This window comes from Haliaeetus albicilla, chromosome 5 (assembly GCF_947461875.1).
Source record: "Haliaeetus albicilla chromosome 5, bHalAlb1.1, whole genome shotgun sequence".
In the NCBI taxonomy this organism is placed as follows: domain Eukaryota; kingdom Metazoa; phylum Chordata; class Aves; order Accipitriformes; family Accipitridae; genus Haliaeetus; species Haliaeetus albicilla.
The window spans coordinates 6,625,360-6,643,062 of NC_091487.1; the positions used below are offsets into that span (position 1 = coordinate 6,625,360).

At 50.4% G+C, this 17,703-nt stretch overlaps 1 protein-coding gene across 6 annotated transcripts in view; it reads left to right on the forward strand.

The window, feature by feature from the left end:
- DAAM1 (dishevelled associated activator of morphogenesis 1) overlaps positions 1–17,703 on the forward strand; it is a 98,276-nt gene that overhangs the window by 37,459 nt on the left and 43,114 nt on the right. For all 6 annotated transcript variants that reach the window (XM_069783181.1, XM_069783186.1, XM_069783185.1 and 3 more), the window contains 2 exons: positions 1,357–1,580; positions 14,767–14,856. In XM_069783181.1, the coding sequence (XP_069639282.1) occupies positions 1,398–1,580; positions 14,767–14,856 (273 nt within the window). In that variant the 5' untranslated portion in view covers positions 1,357–1,397. The remainder of the gene's footprint in view (positions 1–1,356; positions 1,581–14,766; positions 14,857–17,703) is intronic.

Here is a 17,703-nt window from a genome sequence, read left to right on the forward strand (position 1 = left end):
GAGCCTAAATTTTCTGCAAGGTCCCTATTTTGGGAGGGCAGCGTTTGCCATGCAAGCGGTGGTGCAGGGTCTGACCCCAGGTCTGCCCCCAACCTGCCTCTGGCGCTGGCTCTCCGCGGGTCACAGCAGCTGTTTATTTGGGTGTATAAATCTGTAGTCAGAAGGGAATGGCTGGCTCCAGGGAGATCAGACACTCCTCTTCAAATGATGACCTTTTTTCCCAAGTCTCTTCATAGCTTTGTTAATAAATCTGAGTCATCCTTATTTCAACTTTCTGCATTAACCTTGGCTGTTTGTCCTGTCTCTTAACATCTCGGCGTCTTGTTTCGCAGAGATAAAATGTGTGGGTGTGTGGCTTTATAAGACAAATATTTAGGCTTTTGAAAAATTCTCTACTTTGCTGGTTGACTTTTTTTGTTAGGGTGTTTCTCTGCCATCCTCATTCCTCGTAGGTGGCCCTCTTCTTGTATCATTGTCTTCACAGTCGCAATTTTGGGACAGTATTTGCCAGGTCCTTGACATTATCAATCAGGCAAGACACATGTCTCCCACCCTGAGCTTTGCTCCCAACCTGAGTTTCAGAAATCAGCAAAACCCAAGTGACCGCCAGCATGAGTGATGCCCGACGTAAGCACTGCGTAGGAAAGTCTGAGCTACCGGCACCGTGTGATTTTTATCAGCTGAAATCGCGTCTTGTAAATATTTACTGGAATTTCAAGTAAGGTTTATCTAATTAAGGCCAAGTAAAACTTTCCATGAAAAAAAGCTGCCCAACCGGCAGTTGCTGGTGGATGTTTAGGGACACGTTTAAGAGCTGAGGAGAGAATAGAAGGTATTTTCTCAGCTCTGCTGCCATCTGTGGCTCAGGGCATCCTGAGCCACATGAGGTCTTCAAGCACGGAGTCATCCGTGCTGGGGACCATGTACCTGGTGGCTCTGAGTAAATCCAGCTGTTCCTGGCAGCAGCCTCCTAAATTTGCCATAACCCTAGCCGGACTGAGACGGGGGCTGGCCTGGCTGCCACCGCACGGGGAGGTCGGCGGGGATTTGCTGAGATTTGCGGCAGTGGTGGGGGTCCAGGACCCCTCTCCCTACGGGGCTGGCGGCGTGTCCCCCCTGCCGCTGCCAGCTTCGGCACAAGGCAAAGCAAACACATCTTTTTAATTCGCGCGGTCGTCAAGGGTGCCAGGACCGTAAACGTCAAATCTGAGCAGAAATATTTGGCACGTACACCATCTCCGCTCTTCCCCTCCGCGCCGAGCGCGTGGGTGGCTTTGATTCCTCCTCCCCTCGGCGGGACGGGAGCGCAGCGCTGCGGGGCGGCTGCTTGAGCCTCCTCTCTTCTCTTCCCCTCAGGATCTAGTGCCCAGGAGGGAGGGACGCAGAGGATTTTGGCCATGGCCCCAAGGAAGAGGAGCGGTCGGGGGATCTCCTTCATCTTCTGCTGCTTTCGCAGCAGCGACCACCCTGAGATCACGTACCGGCTGCGCAATGACAGCAGCTTCGCCCTCCAGACCATGGAGCCCGCGCTGCCCATGCCGCCAGTGGAGGAGCTGGACGTCATGTTCACCGAGCTGGTGGTAAGTAGGATGCTTTTTATTTTTATTCCCTCCCCAGCCCCTGGGTGTTTTTTCCCCTCTTCCTAGTCTCCCCAGGCTTGGTTTTGAGTTTTCGGGCAAGCTTTGGGGTGAAGGGAGCATCAGGGGCTGCTGTTGGGAGTGGTTCTGCACTGAACCTTGAGCTCTGCTCCTCCCTAAAGTCCTGCCAGTTTGGGGTGGTTTCTGTTTCTTGTTAGAAAGCCTTGATTTCTTAGAGCAGGGGCTGGGGGCTGGTCTGGCTTTGTGCACCTCTGGGGTGAAGCAGAGCTGTCCGAGCCAGTAAAGCAGGTTGTCCCTTGTAGGTACAAAGTGACTTTACTTGCTGGGCACTCTGCTTCACAGAAATCCGTGGGTGTGGGCTAAATTGAGATTTGGACAGTCAGAATATTGTTTCTTTATCCCTCGGTACCAAAACCCTGAAAAACATGAAAAAAAAAAAATTGACAGCCAAAAAAGCTTTAATTTCCTCTAAGCAAAAACATTTTGGTGTGGTTTGTTGGATGGACCCAGAGTGCTCCACTTGGAGTTGATTCAGCAGTGCAATGGGATTTCTCTACGGTGTTTTGATGCGCAGAGGGAGCTGGGAGTCATGATGCTGCTCAGTCACACCTCATGCTATATAGCATGTCCTGTTAGATGCCAGGCAGTGTGGTTTTGGTGACCAAGCCACTTGGTAGAGGAGAGCTCCAGGTTGTATGACGAGAGCCAGTTTTGCCCAGATGTCCTTCTTCATGGACAGGATGAGACGTCTGGCAGACTGGGACACCCAACACAGCACGGTGGGGATGAGACGTCCCTGCAGCAGGACTCTTCTTGCAGCAACTGTGCAAAATGCCACTGGTCAGGTTTGATTTGTTCAGGTGGAGTGACTGCCTCCGTTCCACTTTTTTCTCCACTGATAACTTGGCCAAATCAGATTTTCCTGGGGAAATTCTTTCCCATGGAAAACTCTCCCCATGCCCCAGCCAAAGGCGGTGTAAGGGCTTGTTGCGCTGTGGCTCGGCATCGCCAGCCGGGCTGAAGGAGGCATCTACGCAGCCTCACGTGCTGGAGCCCCACCAAGCCTGCGGCACCTCGTCTCAGCCCAGGACTTTCAAAGCATCTCCCCCAGATTCAGCCAGATGCTTGATGCAGAGGCTGAGCCACAGGGAACCGCTGTGTGTGCGGTTGAGGCAGGAGCCCAGCGGTGCTTGCAGGGACCAGTCAGGCCAGGGATATGCCCTTCTGCTCTCCATCTCTTGCTCCGTGCTGCCGAGATTTTGGTTTTTTTCCCCCAGCCAAGGGTGGGAATAAGGCTCAGAGGCAGCTGCTGCTCCAGGACACACCAACAGCAGGAGCCATGCTGGTTCCCCAGGGACTGAAATCATATAGGGAGGGGGGACAGCGAGTGCTCACCATGCTCCTCTGCAAGCAGCTGCAACCCCCTGGCTCCCCAAAAAACCCATCAGGCAAATCTCAACCCGAGCCAGTGCCGGGTGGGAAGGAGGGGGAAGCCAAGCTCTGCCCCGCGGGTGCAAGAGGGCAGATTCCCATTCAGGGGAGTGAAGTTGCAAATCCCCCCCCCCCCCCGCCCCCCATTACAACAGCTCCTTCTTGCTCTCAGTAACCTGTTGGTGTCGGGTATTAAATTTCAGCATTAGTTAAATGGTTTGGAAAGTGTCCCACTGTTTCTGTATAAACCCACTGTGTAACATTTGGAAGAGAGACAGAGAAAGCACTCAGAGGTGCTGGGCTGATTTTTACGCCTGCAGGAGCCCGATGCAACCCGGCCTGTCACGCTCGACTGTCCGGCGCGGGATGGCTTGTGCCCGCTCGGTGGGACCAGGGCTCCCTCCAAAGTCCTCGGTTGTCTCGGTCGATTGGGTTGAGGGAAGTCAAAGGGGTTGGAAGGGATCTGGAGACTTTGCCAGCTCAGGTTGGTCCTTGGCCAACTCTTCTCTTGTAGCTTGATAGTGACTTTTCTGCCCCATTTGTTCCCATTAGGGACTTGGAGTGGCAGGAGTGGAAGATTTCAGGCCTGGGATGGGTGGTATCTTTGGGGACGTTGCAGCAGTGGGTTTGGTCACCGGGCTGGACAATCCTCCCACAGAGACCAACAATCCAGCAGGGTCCCTGCTCTGCAGATCCCAGCCTGCTGCATACACCAAAGGGCAAAAACTCTTTCTTTTTGGAGCCATCCCACAAAGTATTCTCTGGGCTTCGGGTGTTTTTTAAGTGTGCCTGTTGCTCCGAGTCAGGGAACATCCGTAGCGTGAGAAATCGGTGATTGCCCCGTGCCAGCAACCAAGGACGAGAGCCTGAGCTGCAGAGGGACGTGGAGCAGCTGGGACTCCAAGGTCAGCTAAAGGCATGATCTGCTCTCCTGGTGTCTGTTTTATGGCCTGCTTTATGTTAAATGGACACTTTGGATTTTAACTAGAATAGTTAAATAGAATAGTTAAATAGTTAGGGTTTTATTGTGTGGCCCTGCAAGTGTTTCTCAGGAGGAACAACAGGGAAACAAGGGATGGGTTTTTTTGCCTGGGCACAAACAGGAACAATTAGCCTGTAAGAAATGCCCGATTTCATCCCGAGCTGCAGGGACAACGTGCCCTGTCCCAGCCAGCGGTACGCAGCAGGCAGGGGCTTTTCCCCGGCTCAGGGCAGATGCAGATGTTGTTGCTGTGGTCAGTGACTGATCGCTGCTTCCTCCTGGAGGAAGCTTTTCCCTTTCCCTTCCTTTCCCCCTGCCTGCGCTGAATGGGTTTTCATCGGGGTATTGTTGGGATGTCGCTCAAGCGGGCACCAGCCCCGTCTGAAAGGCTTTTCTTTGTCCGCTGTCCTGCTGGGGCTCCGGCCAGACTCAGCCACCCAGGAGGAGCAGGTGCTGGCAGGGAGGCACAGACAAAAGCAGGGTGTTTCAGGAAGATTTACTAATTTGCAGCTCCCTTGGCTGGGACGAGGTTTTTGCAATTTCGTGCAGCTCTCCTTGCATCGACACCGGTGCAACCCCCGGCTCAGGTCGGTGGTGTTTGCTTCCTGGGGCTCGTGCAGTGGTGTGGTACCTGCCAGACAGCATCCATTGGATTTAAGGAGTCGCGGGAGCCGTTGGTCCTCCCGTAGGACACGTCAGGAGGATCGCTGTGCCGTGGGGCTGCTCGGCCCCGGCAAGGGGGAATATCTGGGGCTGCGCGAGCTGCCTGCGAACCAAGAGAACAAAGCTGTGCCATCTGCCACGGCTTCTTTCAAGAGGCTCCTGCGTATCCAGGCTAACAATACGGCGTTTCTTCAAAGGCTGAAATCTTGCTTGCGCACTCAGAGAAAGCACTTGCAGAGCTCCACATAATGGGGCCATATGGTAGATCTTGCCGTAACAATCCTCCCTATTTTCTGCCAGCAACTAGACTTTCCACCAGATGGGTAAATGACTGATGTCCTTTATATCTGCTTAACACTCCCTGTCACTCTGAGGTTTGTAATGAAACGCTCTGTGTGTGGTGGTGTGCATCGGCCCCACGGGATGTGCACCAGGCAGCGGGGGTTGGAGGCACGGGGGGGATTGAACGGCTTGGTCTGGAGAGGGCAGCGGGAGCCCCGGCAGGACACAGGACCCCTCGCTGGCACTCTTCCCGGTGGGGCAGCATCTCTGTCCCGGCAGTACCAGAACGATGCTCCGGCAACTCCTCAGACTACCTGGAGGAGCCGCCGGGTCCAGCGTGGCTTTGCTTGCCTCTGGAGCATTCATTGTCATTAGCAATGGGGAAGAAATTAGAGCAGCCGCCGTCTAGCCCTGCATCCCGCCCGTGATAGGCAGCAGCCCACTTTTAGCCTATGAAACCAGAACAGGTAACCTTCCCCGGGTCCCTCTGCCCAAACTCCAGCACCCAGCAGGTCTTAGGGACCTGGGGAGGTGACGCCAGGGGGTGGGTGGCTGGTGGCTGTGCAGTGTCCCCAGCCCCCTGGGCTCAGGACTGGTGCAGACCCTTGCCCGCTGACGTTGCGTGGTGTTAGTCACTGCCTTCACTGGGATCTGCTGGAGGGGAGATATTCACACATGGTCTCTGAAGTGCTGGGCTTTATGCCTTCCCCTCCCGCAACGTGGAAGGCTGCTCCATCCCTCCCTGCTGCTTTATGAAGTAGTGGAAACTTGGGAGCCTGGGGAACAAAAAAAAGGTCTCTGGCAGCTTACAAGATTTATTACAGCATTTGTTTTTGCTGTACTTGGGGCAACTAATGCATTTCATTAGAGCCGCTCTTTGGATGCTATCTGTTAGGAGATAGCATCCCCCGTCACAGAGATTAATTCTGTGTCGCCTTTGAAATGCTTCATGGTGGGTGATCGGTCTGTGGCTCATGATGTGGGCTGCTTGGGTAAGATGCTCCATGCGTAACTGTCCCGCAGAGCCGTGCCTTCCCACCCTCTCGGCGTGCTGGGATGATTGCAATTTTATACGCTGCCCGAATGGGGAGCGGAGGACTACCTCAATGCGAGGAGAAAGCGGTGGTGCGGTCACTGTGAGCACTGTTACATGTTAATAACAGTGCCAGGTTGGGAACTCATTGCTAGAGATATCCAGTTTTACTTAGGAACTTAAGTAATGTGCTTTTCCCCCAGTTTCTAATCCAGTAAGGAGAAAGAATGAGGTTTTTGGCCTTGCAAAACAACACAGCTTTTAAGTAACAGCTGAGGGATCAGCTGCAAAGCCAAGCTTTGCATTTCATGCTTGCAGGTCAGCTGTCATTTTTTGCTGCCTGGTCTTTGCAGCATTAAGGACTTCAGGATTTTGTGAACCACTGAATGGTGGCCGAAGGCATTTTCCCCTATATATGCAAAGAAAAGCATGCAGTTGGTACCCAGAAAATTGTGTCCTGGGCAAAACACCCCTTTCTGCAGAGTCCCTCCAGGGTCAGACACTCAGCACAGGACTTCTGACCCTGTCCCACCACCATCGCCCAAGACCAAGCTCCCTTGAGCTTATGATTGCTTTTAAGGAAGAAAACCAAGTGATTCGGTAATGTCTGCTTTTAAATTCACTCTGCAGGGAACCATGTGGACACTTTTACAGGTCTGCCCAGGTTCTGCTCATTAGATGCGAACAGCCTGGACCTGCCAGGCTCCCAGCCCAGCCCACCACTCACAGCGCTTGTTTTCATCACCTCGTGGCATTACACCCTCACAGATAATCTCTTAAACGTATGTTTTAATAGGTAAGCATCTGATACAGAAGTCGCACACCTACTTGGCGAGAAAATAAGGATTTTCTGCCTACACGCGTTCCACGAACCTGAATGAAGTAATCCACTGAGGAACGCTATATTTCAGCTGAAGCATTCATGTAATTGCAATATCTGTAACAGCTACAAACTAGTGTGGGGGCTTGCCCAAAAACCATGCTGTTCCCGACCTGTAATTTTACAAAGGAGCCATGTTATAGCACAATGTGAACTCCAGCTGAAGGTAGAGAGCACATAAGAAACCCCTTTGTTTCCAGGAGAAGTACAGCTGAAGTGGAAAAATTATATGGTCTACCTGCTAAATGCTTTCCACTTTGCACTTCGTAAAAGAGGAGGCCACATCCCTGGGAGATGCGTGGGCAGCTCATTTGGTAACGCGTCGGTGACCTTAATTGGGGCATTTAGGTTTTTGGCTTGCGCCGGCTCCAAGTGTTTCTGGCACAGGTCACCACGGAGGGTACTGGCCTCATTGGCTGGGGCATCTGCTCCAGCAGTGGTCTTCTCCTTCCTGATGGCTCGGTGGTTGGGTGTTGCTGGAGTTATAGGCAGGATTGAGCAGCACATGGGTTGTGCTTCATCACCGACCTCAGCAGGAAGCTTTCCTGCTGGGAATAGTCCGTGCATGCCTCGTATCCGTTGGCAGATGCAAATGAAAGCTGTCCATACCGCTGTAATATCTGTTGCCGGCAGAGTCCGGGTGTTCCTCGACGTGCAAGCATCACCAAAGTCGGCTTTTGGCAGCCAAGGCTTTCTGCAGCCCCACAGGCAGGATTCTGCCTGAGCACCCAGAGGTCCTAATTCCCACCAACTCCAGTGTTCAAATCAATACTGTTATTTACAGGGATCAGCTTCCCTTCCCCAACAACACATCTATAAGCCCAACTGATGCCTGCTTGCTCTAGGCATCTTGCTGGATATCAAACCTCGGTCAGAAATTGACTCCTTCGGGGTGACTCTCTGTCTTTGCACCTGACTAAGTTCTTAAAAATGTCTTTAGGATGCCAGGTGTGACTAAAGCCAGGGTTGTGGGGAAATGAGGACCACTTGTCCCATCCAAGTTATGGGTATGCAAGGAGTCCATTTCCATCTTACGTTGCCCATCAGCATCAGGCTGTGGCTGGCTCCTGCTTCCCTCGGCTGCATCCTTCGGGTCCCATGCGCAGAGTGGTAAATCTTGGGAAGCTTTCAGGATCGAGTTGGCGTGGGGCTTTGCAGCCACTAATTCCCACCCAGCCCCTTTTTGAAGCCCTTCCCAGGGTGTTATCTGGGGAAACCTTGGAGCGGTTTAGCCCCGGACCAACCATGCACAGTTTTCCTCTGTGAGCATCCCTGTCAGGCAGGGGACATCTGAAGCCACACTTGACCTGTTGGCTTGACTTCCAACTTCAGTAGCTCTCAGGGATGCCAGCCACAGAGGTGATATCTAAACACTGATCGAAAAGGGAGCCGCTTCTTTGGCTTCGTAAATAGGTGGGAAATCCACATCTGAAATCTTCTTCCTATTTTTCACCAGCTCTGTGCTTTATTAAGGTAGGAGGTGCACCCACCAAAGGGCGGTCATGGTGGGACTTAATCTGTTTTAGCTATCACAGTAGTAAATAATGGGCCGATACACCTTATTTTTTTGTTTTCAGGGTTTATGTACAATTGTGTGGAAAAAGCGCGCAGGCAATCCACCTGCAGAACTTCTAGATCTGAGGGTGCTCTTAGGGATAAAATTGTGTAGATCAATAACTCAGGCTGGAAAAGTACCCTGTGTTAATTAAAATGGGAGAAAGGTTTTCCAGATGATGTCGGTGAAAAGGTCACAGAAGGCTGAGCTCAATAAATAAAAAAAAGAGTATATAAGCGATTATAGATATATATTACAACAAAAAAGATTGGGAAACCTAAGTGGATACTTCTCTTCTAAAATACACTAGTATTGGAATATGAACACCTTTAAAACCTTTAGCCTATTGAAATAATGAATTAAATTAAATAACATTAAAGCATTACATGCTGTCTGCCTCAGTTAGGTGTTTGAACTGATGGCAACATGAACCAGCTGTGGCTAGAGTTTATTGAAGAGCTAAATCAGCTATTGATGGCCATAATCTTTCCTGCAGAAGAAGAAAAGAATACATATTTTATTTACATATGTCCAATGCGTTCAGGCTGATAACTGAAAGCTGCAGAGCAGGGTGGATTGAGGTCTTTTCTCTTCCAATCTGGGACTAAAAATTCAATGTGGGAGGAGGTTGACTAGGCATAAGCACTTTGAAGTGCTTACACATTATTCCTTGTTGCTGCTACTCATTCCCTTGCTGTAAGCAATTTCCTTTATTCAAAAAATTAATTACATGATAAAGGCAAAATTAATAAAAATCTTCTATCTGTTATGCTTATTCATTAAGAAATATGAATAGTTGATTTTTCTTCATGTTCTGTAATTCCAGCTGCATGTTGTTGTGGGTAAATTAAAAATACACAGTGTTAATGTTGGCTGGGGTCAGTTTGTCTGAGGGGTTGTTTTTAAGTTCTCAGAGTCCTATGGCTGAAGAGATGTGTGCTGAGGAGGAGGTATTTTTATTACTAATACTAAAAATAAAATACTTCATTCAGTACCTTCCTATTAAAAAAAAAAAACAACAAAAAAGATAAATCTGCATATGTTGAGAATTGTAATCACCTAAATAGATGTTGCAGATAGAGGAGCTCCTCCTGCGGTGCAGGATGCGTGTGAAGGCAGTTGTTGTTTGCGCTGTAACGGCCACTGATTAATAAGTCTGCTTCTTCAAGAAAACAGCCTAAAAAGAAAATAGCGAGCTGAGTAAGATGGATTCTGAGGCAGAGGTTTATCGTGCGCCGGTGCAGATCGCGGTCAGGGCTGGCAGTCACGGGCAGGCAGCTGCCCAGCTGGCCGTGCGGGCAGCGCCTTCGCCCAGCGGAAGAAGATTAGATGAGGTATGGGGGGAAAAAATGCTGATTGCCGTTTCCCTTGACACTGCAGCGTTCTGGGATAAATCAAATTGATGAACTTGGAGAAGAATGCCTGGAAGAGAGTGAAAAGGCGATATGACCCCTGAGAAAGGAAGTTGATGCAGGCTTCAACAGGCCATTATTTATTTAATTTTTAATTCCCATGCTGTACCAGTTAATGCCAAATTTTGCCAAAAAGTTCCCGCTTGTTTCTTTCTTTCTATTTTTTATTTTTTTCTTCTTCTTTTTTAAGCAATCTTGGATCTCTCGTGCTTTGAGGATGCAATGGAGCTTGCCTTTATGTGCTGTAGTCTCACTTACAGAAGGTTCTAAACTCTGCATCCATCCATCAGGAGTAAATTCACTTGCTTTTTATTATGTTGGTCATTTATTGATCTGGTGATGTCTTTCTGTATGTCTGTTTCCATATATATATATATATATATATATGCACACATATGTATGTATATATAAACCCAGAACAAGCCAGCAAATTTTAATTAATTTTTATTTCAATTATGGCAATGGATGATCTCCTTATTTTCCCCGAACTCCTCCATGTATTACGGTTACACAATTTATTGGCCAGAAAGGTGCATTAGACTTAAAAGTTTTTCATCATTTTTCCTACAACTTCTAAAGGTATTTTGGTGGTGCAGACCCCTGTATAGGGAGTTGTCCCTTACTTAATCTCTACTCTCCAGCTACTTCTTGCAGAATGTTTGGTGGCCCACGCGACCTGTGGGGTGTAGGGGAAGAACCCATGATGGTCGTGCTGGGGTGTTGTGGCCGTGGGTGGGCAGCGCTCGGGCTCGCCCAGCTCCAAGAGCCTGTTCTGGAGGTCGTTTCTGAAGTCAGGAGATTTGCAGCATCCTGCTGCCTTCTTGCCGTTGCCCCCATTAAAGCCTGTGGCTCTCAGCCTATGGAAGAAGCTCATTAAAACATCCACTGGGGCATGGGTGAAGTGGCAGGGACAGGAGTTTGCACCGAGGACCACACTGTGAGTCTGGGGCTGGACTTGGTGCCCTTTCTGCTGGGAGGGTCAAACATTTCTTCCAGCGGCAATGCCTCGTTTTTCTGCTTGGTCTGGCTTTGCCTTCAGGAGGTGGTTGGAGACTATGGTGGCTGCAACCCAGAGGTGGTAGAGTCTCCCTTCTTGGAGATACTCAAAAGCCATCTGGACGTGGTTCTGGGCAATGGCTCTAGGTGGCCCTGCTTGATCAGGGCATTGGACCAGATGACCTCCGGTGGTCTGGGCTCCTCATACCACCCGACTGCCAGCTCGGGGAGGTACGGACCATGGGAACATGTCCCTCCCAAGCGCCGCTGTGTGTTCTCCAAGGGAAAGGTATAGATCACTTGATAAAAACTTGTTTGGCCCATGGGATTGTGCTCCCAGTGTGCTGAGCTGAGCCACGTGTTTCTAAGGTACCTTTAGGAGAATGGTGTGGGATCACCTTTGCTGGAGCTCGTGCCGTGCTCAGAGAGAGGGGGAGGTTTGCTTGGCTTGAGAGGAGAGCCGTCAGCAAAGCAAGCTGCATGGAAGTATTTTGCCTCCTAGAAATAGCAAATACACACCGAGAATCAAATCTCCCCTATGATGGTTTTTTTAAAATCATATTCAAATGAAGATTTAATGTGGAAACGTGTTTCCTGATCTAAAGGTGAATAGTTTAACTGTACGGGATGAATATTTAAGAGTAGCATATCTCTTTCCAGTAAAAACACTCTGGCCAGAGACTTCCTTTTGGTAGCAAAACGAGGCTGTTATTTTATGTGCCTTTGACCCGATTCCAAAAAAATATTTAAAATAGCGAAGTTGGCAGATCCTGCCATGGGAGGCAGCCAGGTGGAAGGGGCAGAGCTGTGAGAGGTGAGGCTGAAGTGAGGGGTGAGGGCTGCGGGGGCGATGGTCACCGACCCACCGGTTATCTTCTCATTCTTCAACAGCCGCCAACATCGCACGCTGTAGCGGGAGTGCACGGCTTGCAAATGGCCTATAAAATTAATTGCCAGTTAGAATTACCTAATTATCGAGCTCGTGATTATTAATTGAAGGCGCATATGGGTTTGAGGTTGTGCACGGTTTCTCTGCTGTGCTACCAGCCCGCTGTGCAATTGCTAAAGGCTTTGTCAGAGCTGCGTTTGTACAGTGGTCTGTGAGCCCCTGGGAAATGGCTAATGTTCCTGTCCACTCTTGATCTTTTGGAGTTTGAAGGGCAGTTTCTGAGTAGCCTGCTTCAGGCCAAGGAGCACTGAGATAGCCATTAGTAAGCTTAAGCGAAGGGCTGGAGGTGGGTGCTGGAATCCCCATACACGTAAAACCAGCAAAGACCTGACTCTTCACAGCTAAGTTGCTGTTACAACTCAGAATAACAGTCATTAGTCACTGTTTGATTATGAGGATTTTCATATTTGCTGGGTGCCACATAGTATTTATTTAAACACCTCTCCCAAGCATCCTGCAAGATATCATTAGGTAGGTGTTGCTGAGTGATGCAGGCTGCAATGACTGAACGTGTTAGAGCTGGGCCACAATGAAACGTGCTGTGTGGGACTCAGAAGCGTTTCTGCACCTTTTTTGGATGCATTTGCATGTTGTCATGTGCCAGCACCTACTATGTTTTTCTGCTTTATCCATTCTTGCTCCCACGTAGGCTTCAGCTCAGTTTAGACTTTTTTTCTTGGTTAATAAATCTTCACGTTTGCACAAGTTGTATTTTTAGGGTATGGGTATTTTGAAAGTTTCAATAAATATTTTTCTTAGAACCTGAGTACGGATGTGCGTGGCTGGTGTTTTCGTGCCTGAATCCCAGATTCACGTGGCAGGGAAGCGAGGTTGCAGTGGAAGCACTTTCCTGCTCTCACTCAAACCCTCACGGCAGAGGTAAATATTTATCGGGAGACCCTCATCCTCTCCCACATGCCCAAATGCCCTTTTCCAACGAGTTCAATTTCAGCCAGGCCCCTGTGTCAGGTGTTATGCTGTTGGCTGCCTTTAGACCTGCCGAATTGGGGCTGAAGCAGAGCTTGGGTGTCTGACCGGCTTGTCGTTTGAGGAGACAACGGCGAAGGATGTCGAGTGCAATTTCTATTTGGAGGCATGGAAGGGTGATGAGACTTGCCCAAAGCTGGGAAGGAGATCGGTTGCTGGATATGAATCCCTGACCTCCCATATTGTAAGGACATGGGGAGGTTTGCAAACGGCGCTCGTTGGAGGAGTCCCTAAGCCAGGTTCTCCTCCCTGGGCACAGGGGGAGGACAGGTGTCTTAGGTTGGGCACAGGCTTTCTCAGTCCTCACTTTTTTCTAAGTCTCTGTCATGGCAGTGTGTTTATTTCTGTTGTAAGGGTGTCTTGCAAGTCTGCTTCCAGAGCTGCACCAACGTCAGCTCTGTGCAGCACAGTGGTTTGAAGAGTCGGTCGATACGGGGGGGAAAAGTCAAGGAAGAGGCAAAGCTCCTCCATGCGTATGTAATGGAAAAAGCTCCACGACACCTTTCCTTTTGAGGAGTAATTTCATCAAGAAGTGAAATCAATACCTGAAGTGGATGGATAAGCCTATCCGAGATGTTCAGAACCGCCGGCACCCTTCCGTCACTGCGTGTTGTGCTGGAGGGCCCTTGGGTTTGCGTTACAAGATAGCTGAAGGCTCCCTTCCTTGGCTACTGGGTGCAATATGAGCTTTAATTAGATTAGCTGAATTTCTTCATGGCCCGAGGGCTTGCTGATGCAGGGACCCATCTTCCCCCCTAGGCATCTTGCTTAGCCTTCACCAAATGGGGCTTTTACCTTTCATTGGGGTACCAGGGGCTACCAGCTTTAGTTGATAAGCATTATTATTCAGGCAGGGAAACTTTAATGGGTGTCCATGTGGTATCTTTTTTTAATTTTTTTGCCTTTTTTAGTTGCTGGAATTAAGTGTGTAATTTTTAATGGGGATCCTCTTACTTAAATCCACTGGCTGGGTGGGATGAGTTGGCTGGGGGCCATACCAGGGCTCTCCTGTGACCTTCTGCAGCATCTGCAGCACTCCCAGTGCTGCACCAACACCCCTCCAGCACGAGGATTGTCATCAGTGGTGGTGATTTTAAGAGACATCCATGGTTGTAAGATCAATGTTGGCTTTAGCAACGAGCCTCCCAGCCCTGCCTGAATGTTTTATTTAGTTCTCTGATAAAAGCTTTGACCTACATCTAGCACCAGGAAGCGACGAGGCTTTGATAATACTCGGGCATCCCGGCGGAGGGCATGCTGCTAACCGAGTCTCCAAGTTGAAAATGGATGTGTCCTTTAAAATAACATCAGATAAACCAATAAAGGTTTCAGTCAGTAAACAGCTTTATCCCTGCCAGGCAATGCATAGTCCAGTTTTGATGGAGAAGATGTACCTCTTTATGAACTGTAGATATTAGGAAAAGAGCTTTCTATTTTTAGTTCTAGGAAAACAAACCGAAAGCCAAAAAAAGCCCCAGTTTTTAACGATATGAGGGTGTCAGCAATGGAAATGGGCTGGGCCGCTCAGAGCGCTCAGTGAAGCAGTTATCTGTGGTGGTAAAAAAGGTCCTATTTGAATTGTTCTTCGCTGTACGTGTCTTAGATGCGGTCTATCATCTGGAGCTCTCAATCCTCTGTGCGAGGCTATCTTGCGGGCAGCTGTTAACAGCTTCATGCCTGTCCTTTCTAAAACGCTTGCTGCCTTTAAAAGCAACGAAGGCGATGTCTGGGAGGAACGAGGCAGGGAGGTTTGCAGCCCCGTCCTCTCGGCAGCCAGCTGTAGCCCAGGAGTCAGGGGGAGGTCAGAAACAGCAGGATGAGAATTAGCATCATTGCCCTGACAAATCGATAGTCACGGGGCGATGCTGCGGGCCCACCGCTACGCTGTGGTGTGGCCCCACGTTGATTTACGATGCTTATCTGGGGGGTTGTGTCTGTGCCATCACCTGTTTGTGTACTCATGTTGCATGTTTTGTGGGTTTTTTTCCTCCTTTCCAGGATGAACTTGACCTCACGGACAAGCACAGAGAGGCCATGTTTGCGCTGCCGGCGGAGAAGAAGTGGCAGATCTACTGCAGCAAGAAGAAAGTAAGAGACCCGTCTGCGCTGTGGTCGGGGGCTGACCCCCTTCCCTCCCCCGTGCAGGGTGGGGAGGAGATGTGGGGAGGGACACCGCTCTCTTGGGATGCTGAGTGGTATCTGGGGTGCCACAGAAGTGTTCCCTGGGGAAGCGAGGGCGACCGGTGAGGTCTGCAGTCTCCAAAATGCATAGCTTTTCTTCCTGAGCTCGTTCAGGCTGGAGGAGGCATCCCGGTGCCCCACACGGGTGTCCCCCACCCCTGCTCATCCACGCCAGCGCAAGCAGGGCCACCTGGAGCTCCAGGACACGGACAGCCTGCCCGAAAGCCTCCCCCTCTCCTGGCTTTCCAGTTTGCTGCCTTGAAACAGGCTTGGGCATCCTTTTTGTCCTCCCACCGGCTCTTGCCAGAGGATGGCACAAACAAAAATACCGCTGGGGAAGCCGTGCCCCCGCAGCGCAGCCTGTGAGAGCTTTAGATCGGTGGTGCAGAGGTTGCTTCTAGGGTGAAGCTGTGTCACCCCTGGGGTGATGAAGGGCTTTAGGTTCACGGGTGTAACTGAGATACCGCTGATAAGAGACGAGGGTTGATGTGAGTCACTGATCCGTCTGCCGAGCTCCCCCGGCGTGACGCGTCCTCTCTGCGATGCTGCCCTCACGGCCCCATTTCTCAAGCTGAAAACATGCGTGAACATCTCCCCAATGCTGGTAGGCTGACGTTTGCTTTTGCTCTTGGGGGCGTGCAGCCCGAGCAGCGTGGGCTACCATGGGCTGGCAGCCTGCCAAGTGGCCAAAATTACTCTTTCCCCCCCCCAGTAAACTGAAGATTTTTGCCCCTGTATGTGTTACTCTCAGCTATCCATGCTGGGACTCATTTTCCCTCCCAGCCTTGGCCAAAGCAGAGATCCTGCAGGATGTACCGCTGTGGGGAGAAATGGGGCAAAAATCTTCAATCTTGCAAGCAGATGGAAGGACACCAAGGCCTGCGAGGGAGATGCCCCCAGTTGGGGGCATGGAGCTGTTGGAGCGGGTCCAGAGGAGGGCCACAAAAATGATCAGAGGGATGGAATACCTCTGCTGTGAAGACAGGCTGAGAGAGTTGGGGTTGTTCAGCCTGGAGAAGAGAAGGCTCTGGGGAGACCTTGTTGCAGCCTTTCAGCACTTAAAGGGGGCTTAGAAGAAAGATGGGGACAGACTTTTAGTAGGCCCTGATGCAATAGGACAAGGGGTAATGGCTTTAAACTAAAAGAAGGTAGATTTAGACTAGATATAAGGAAGAAATTTTTTACACTGAGGGTGGTGAAACACTGGCACAGGTTGCCCGGAGAGGTGGTGGATGCCCCATCCCTGGAAATATTCAAGGTCAGGTTGGACGGGACTCTGAGCAGCCTGATCTAGTTGAAGATGTCCCGGCTCACTGCAGCGGGTTGGACTAGATGACCTTTAAAGGTCCCTTCCAACCCAAACTATTCTATGATTCAGTGATTCAGTTCCCAAATTCGCCTCTGCGTCCCCTCTCCTGGCTGCAGGAGTTGCCTCAGCAGTGCTGGCGGTCGCCTGGCCCCACTCGAAGGGTGCTCGGTGCCATTAATGCCTCTTTTCTCCTGCTGTAGCAATGGCACCAGATTTTCCAGCCACGTTTTAGGCCAAGAGCAGGCTTACCTTGCTCATGTAGGATTAAGTTTTAAGCCTCTCATAAATACCCCTGAAATCCCTGTATTATTGTTAGACAGAGGCCTGCCATGCCCGAGATTCACATCGGAGGGGAGAAGAGATGTTAACAAATTACAGGCACTGGTCTGAATCAAGAAGAAAATGGGCAGGGGATGCTCTCTCATCACTGCCTGTGGGATAAGCGGAGCCGTGCTCTAGTGAGTCTAGACAAGGAGAGGCAACAGAGACTTAAATCAAGCAAGCTGTGTAATTATTATTGTGAGTGGAGATTACATGCTGTCTAATCTCCCGAGGAGGGGTTTAGATGGGGCTGATGGTGCCTCTTTCCCGTTCCAGCACCTCCTTGCGCTCATGGTTTTTTAAAAACCATGCTGAGAAACTCCCTGCTCCTGGGGGGTGTTGAAGGAAGGAGCCACAGAAGCACCCCGTGGCATCCTCAGAGGTCCTCAGAACAGGCGTCCATCCAAGGCTGGAACCTGGCTGCTGTTCTGCTCTGGTCCTTGTTCCTCTGGCTGCTCTCAGCCGCTCCTTCCCTGCTCGCGATGCCGTCTCGGTGAGCTGCAGAGCGTATGTGCCACTGCTTGCTCTGAAGGAGTTGTGCTGGTGGAGACGAATGCTTTTCTCCTGCTTTTTAATTAAAAATGAGTGAGACCATATCAACAGAGGCTCCAGCAGTGGAGGAAACCAGGAATCAGATGGGCTGGAGAACGTCTCTATGCACAGCAGGCTTTAGGCAGTCCCGCTCCTATGTGGTGAGGACCAGTAGGCAGCAGAAATATCAGTGGCTATCCCAGGGGCTCATGGTAAATCTTACTCATGTACCTATGTTTTTATGAGGACAAATCACCTACAGGGTAGCTTGGCATCAAGGAGAGGGGCTGGGCTTCTCCAGCTGAGAGCAATGGCAGGGTTTTGGCCGGAGCGGTGGAGCTGGAGACAGGGCAGGGGTCCTACCTCCCTGCTTCGGCTGCAGGCTGAGCGGCGGTGATTTGGGAGGTCCAGGATGCACCCAAACCCTTTGGCCTGCCTGTGTTTTATAGCAAGTCATCACCTGAGATGCTGGTAACACCCGGTTTCACCTGGTGGGTCTGAGGGGGCTGGCAAAGGTGGACATCAGTCACAGGCAGCTGCCTGACTTACCAAGGATCCAAAATTGTTCCTGAGGAGTTTTTGCTCTTTCCTTT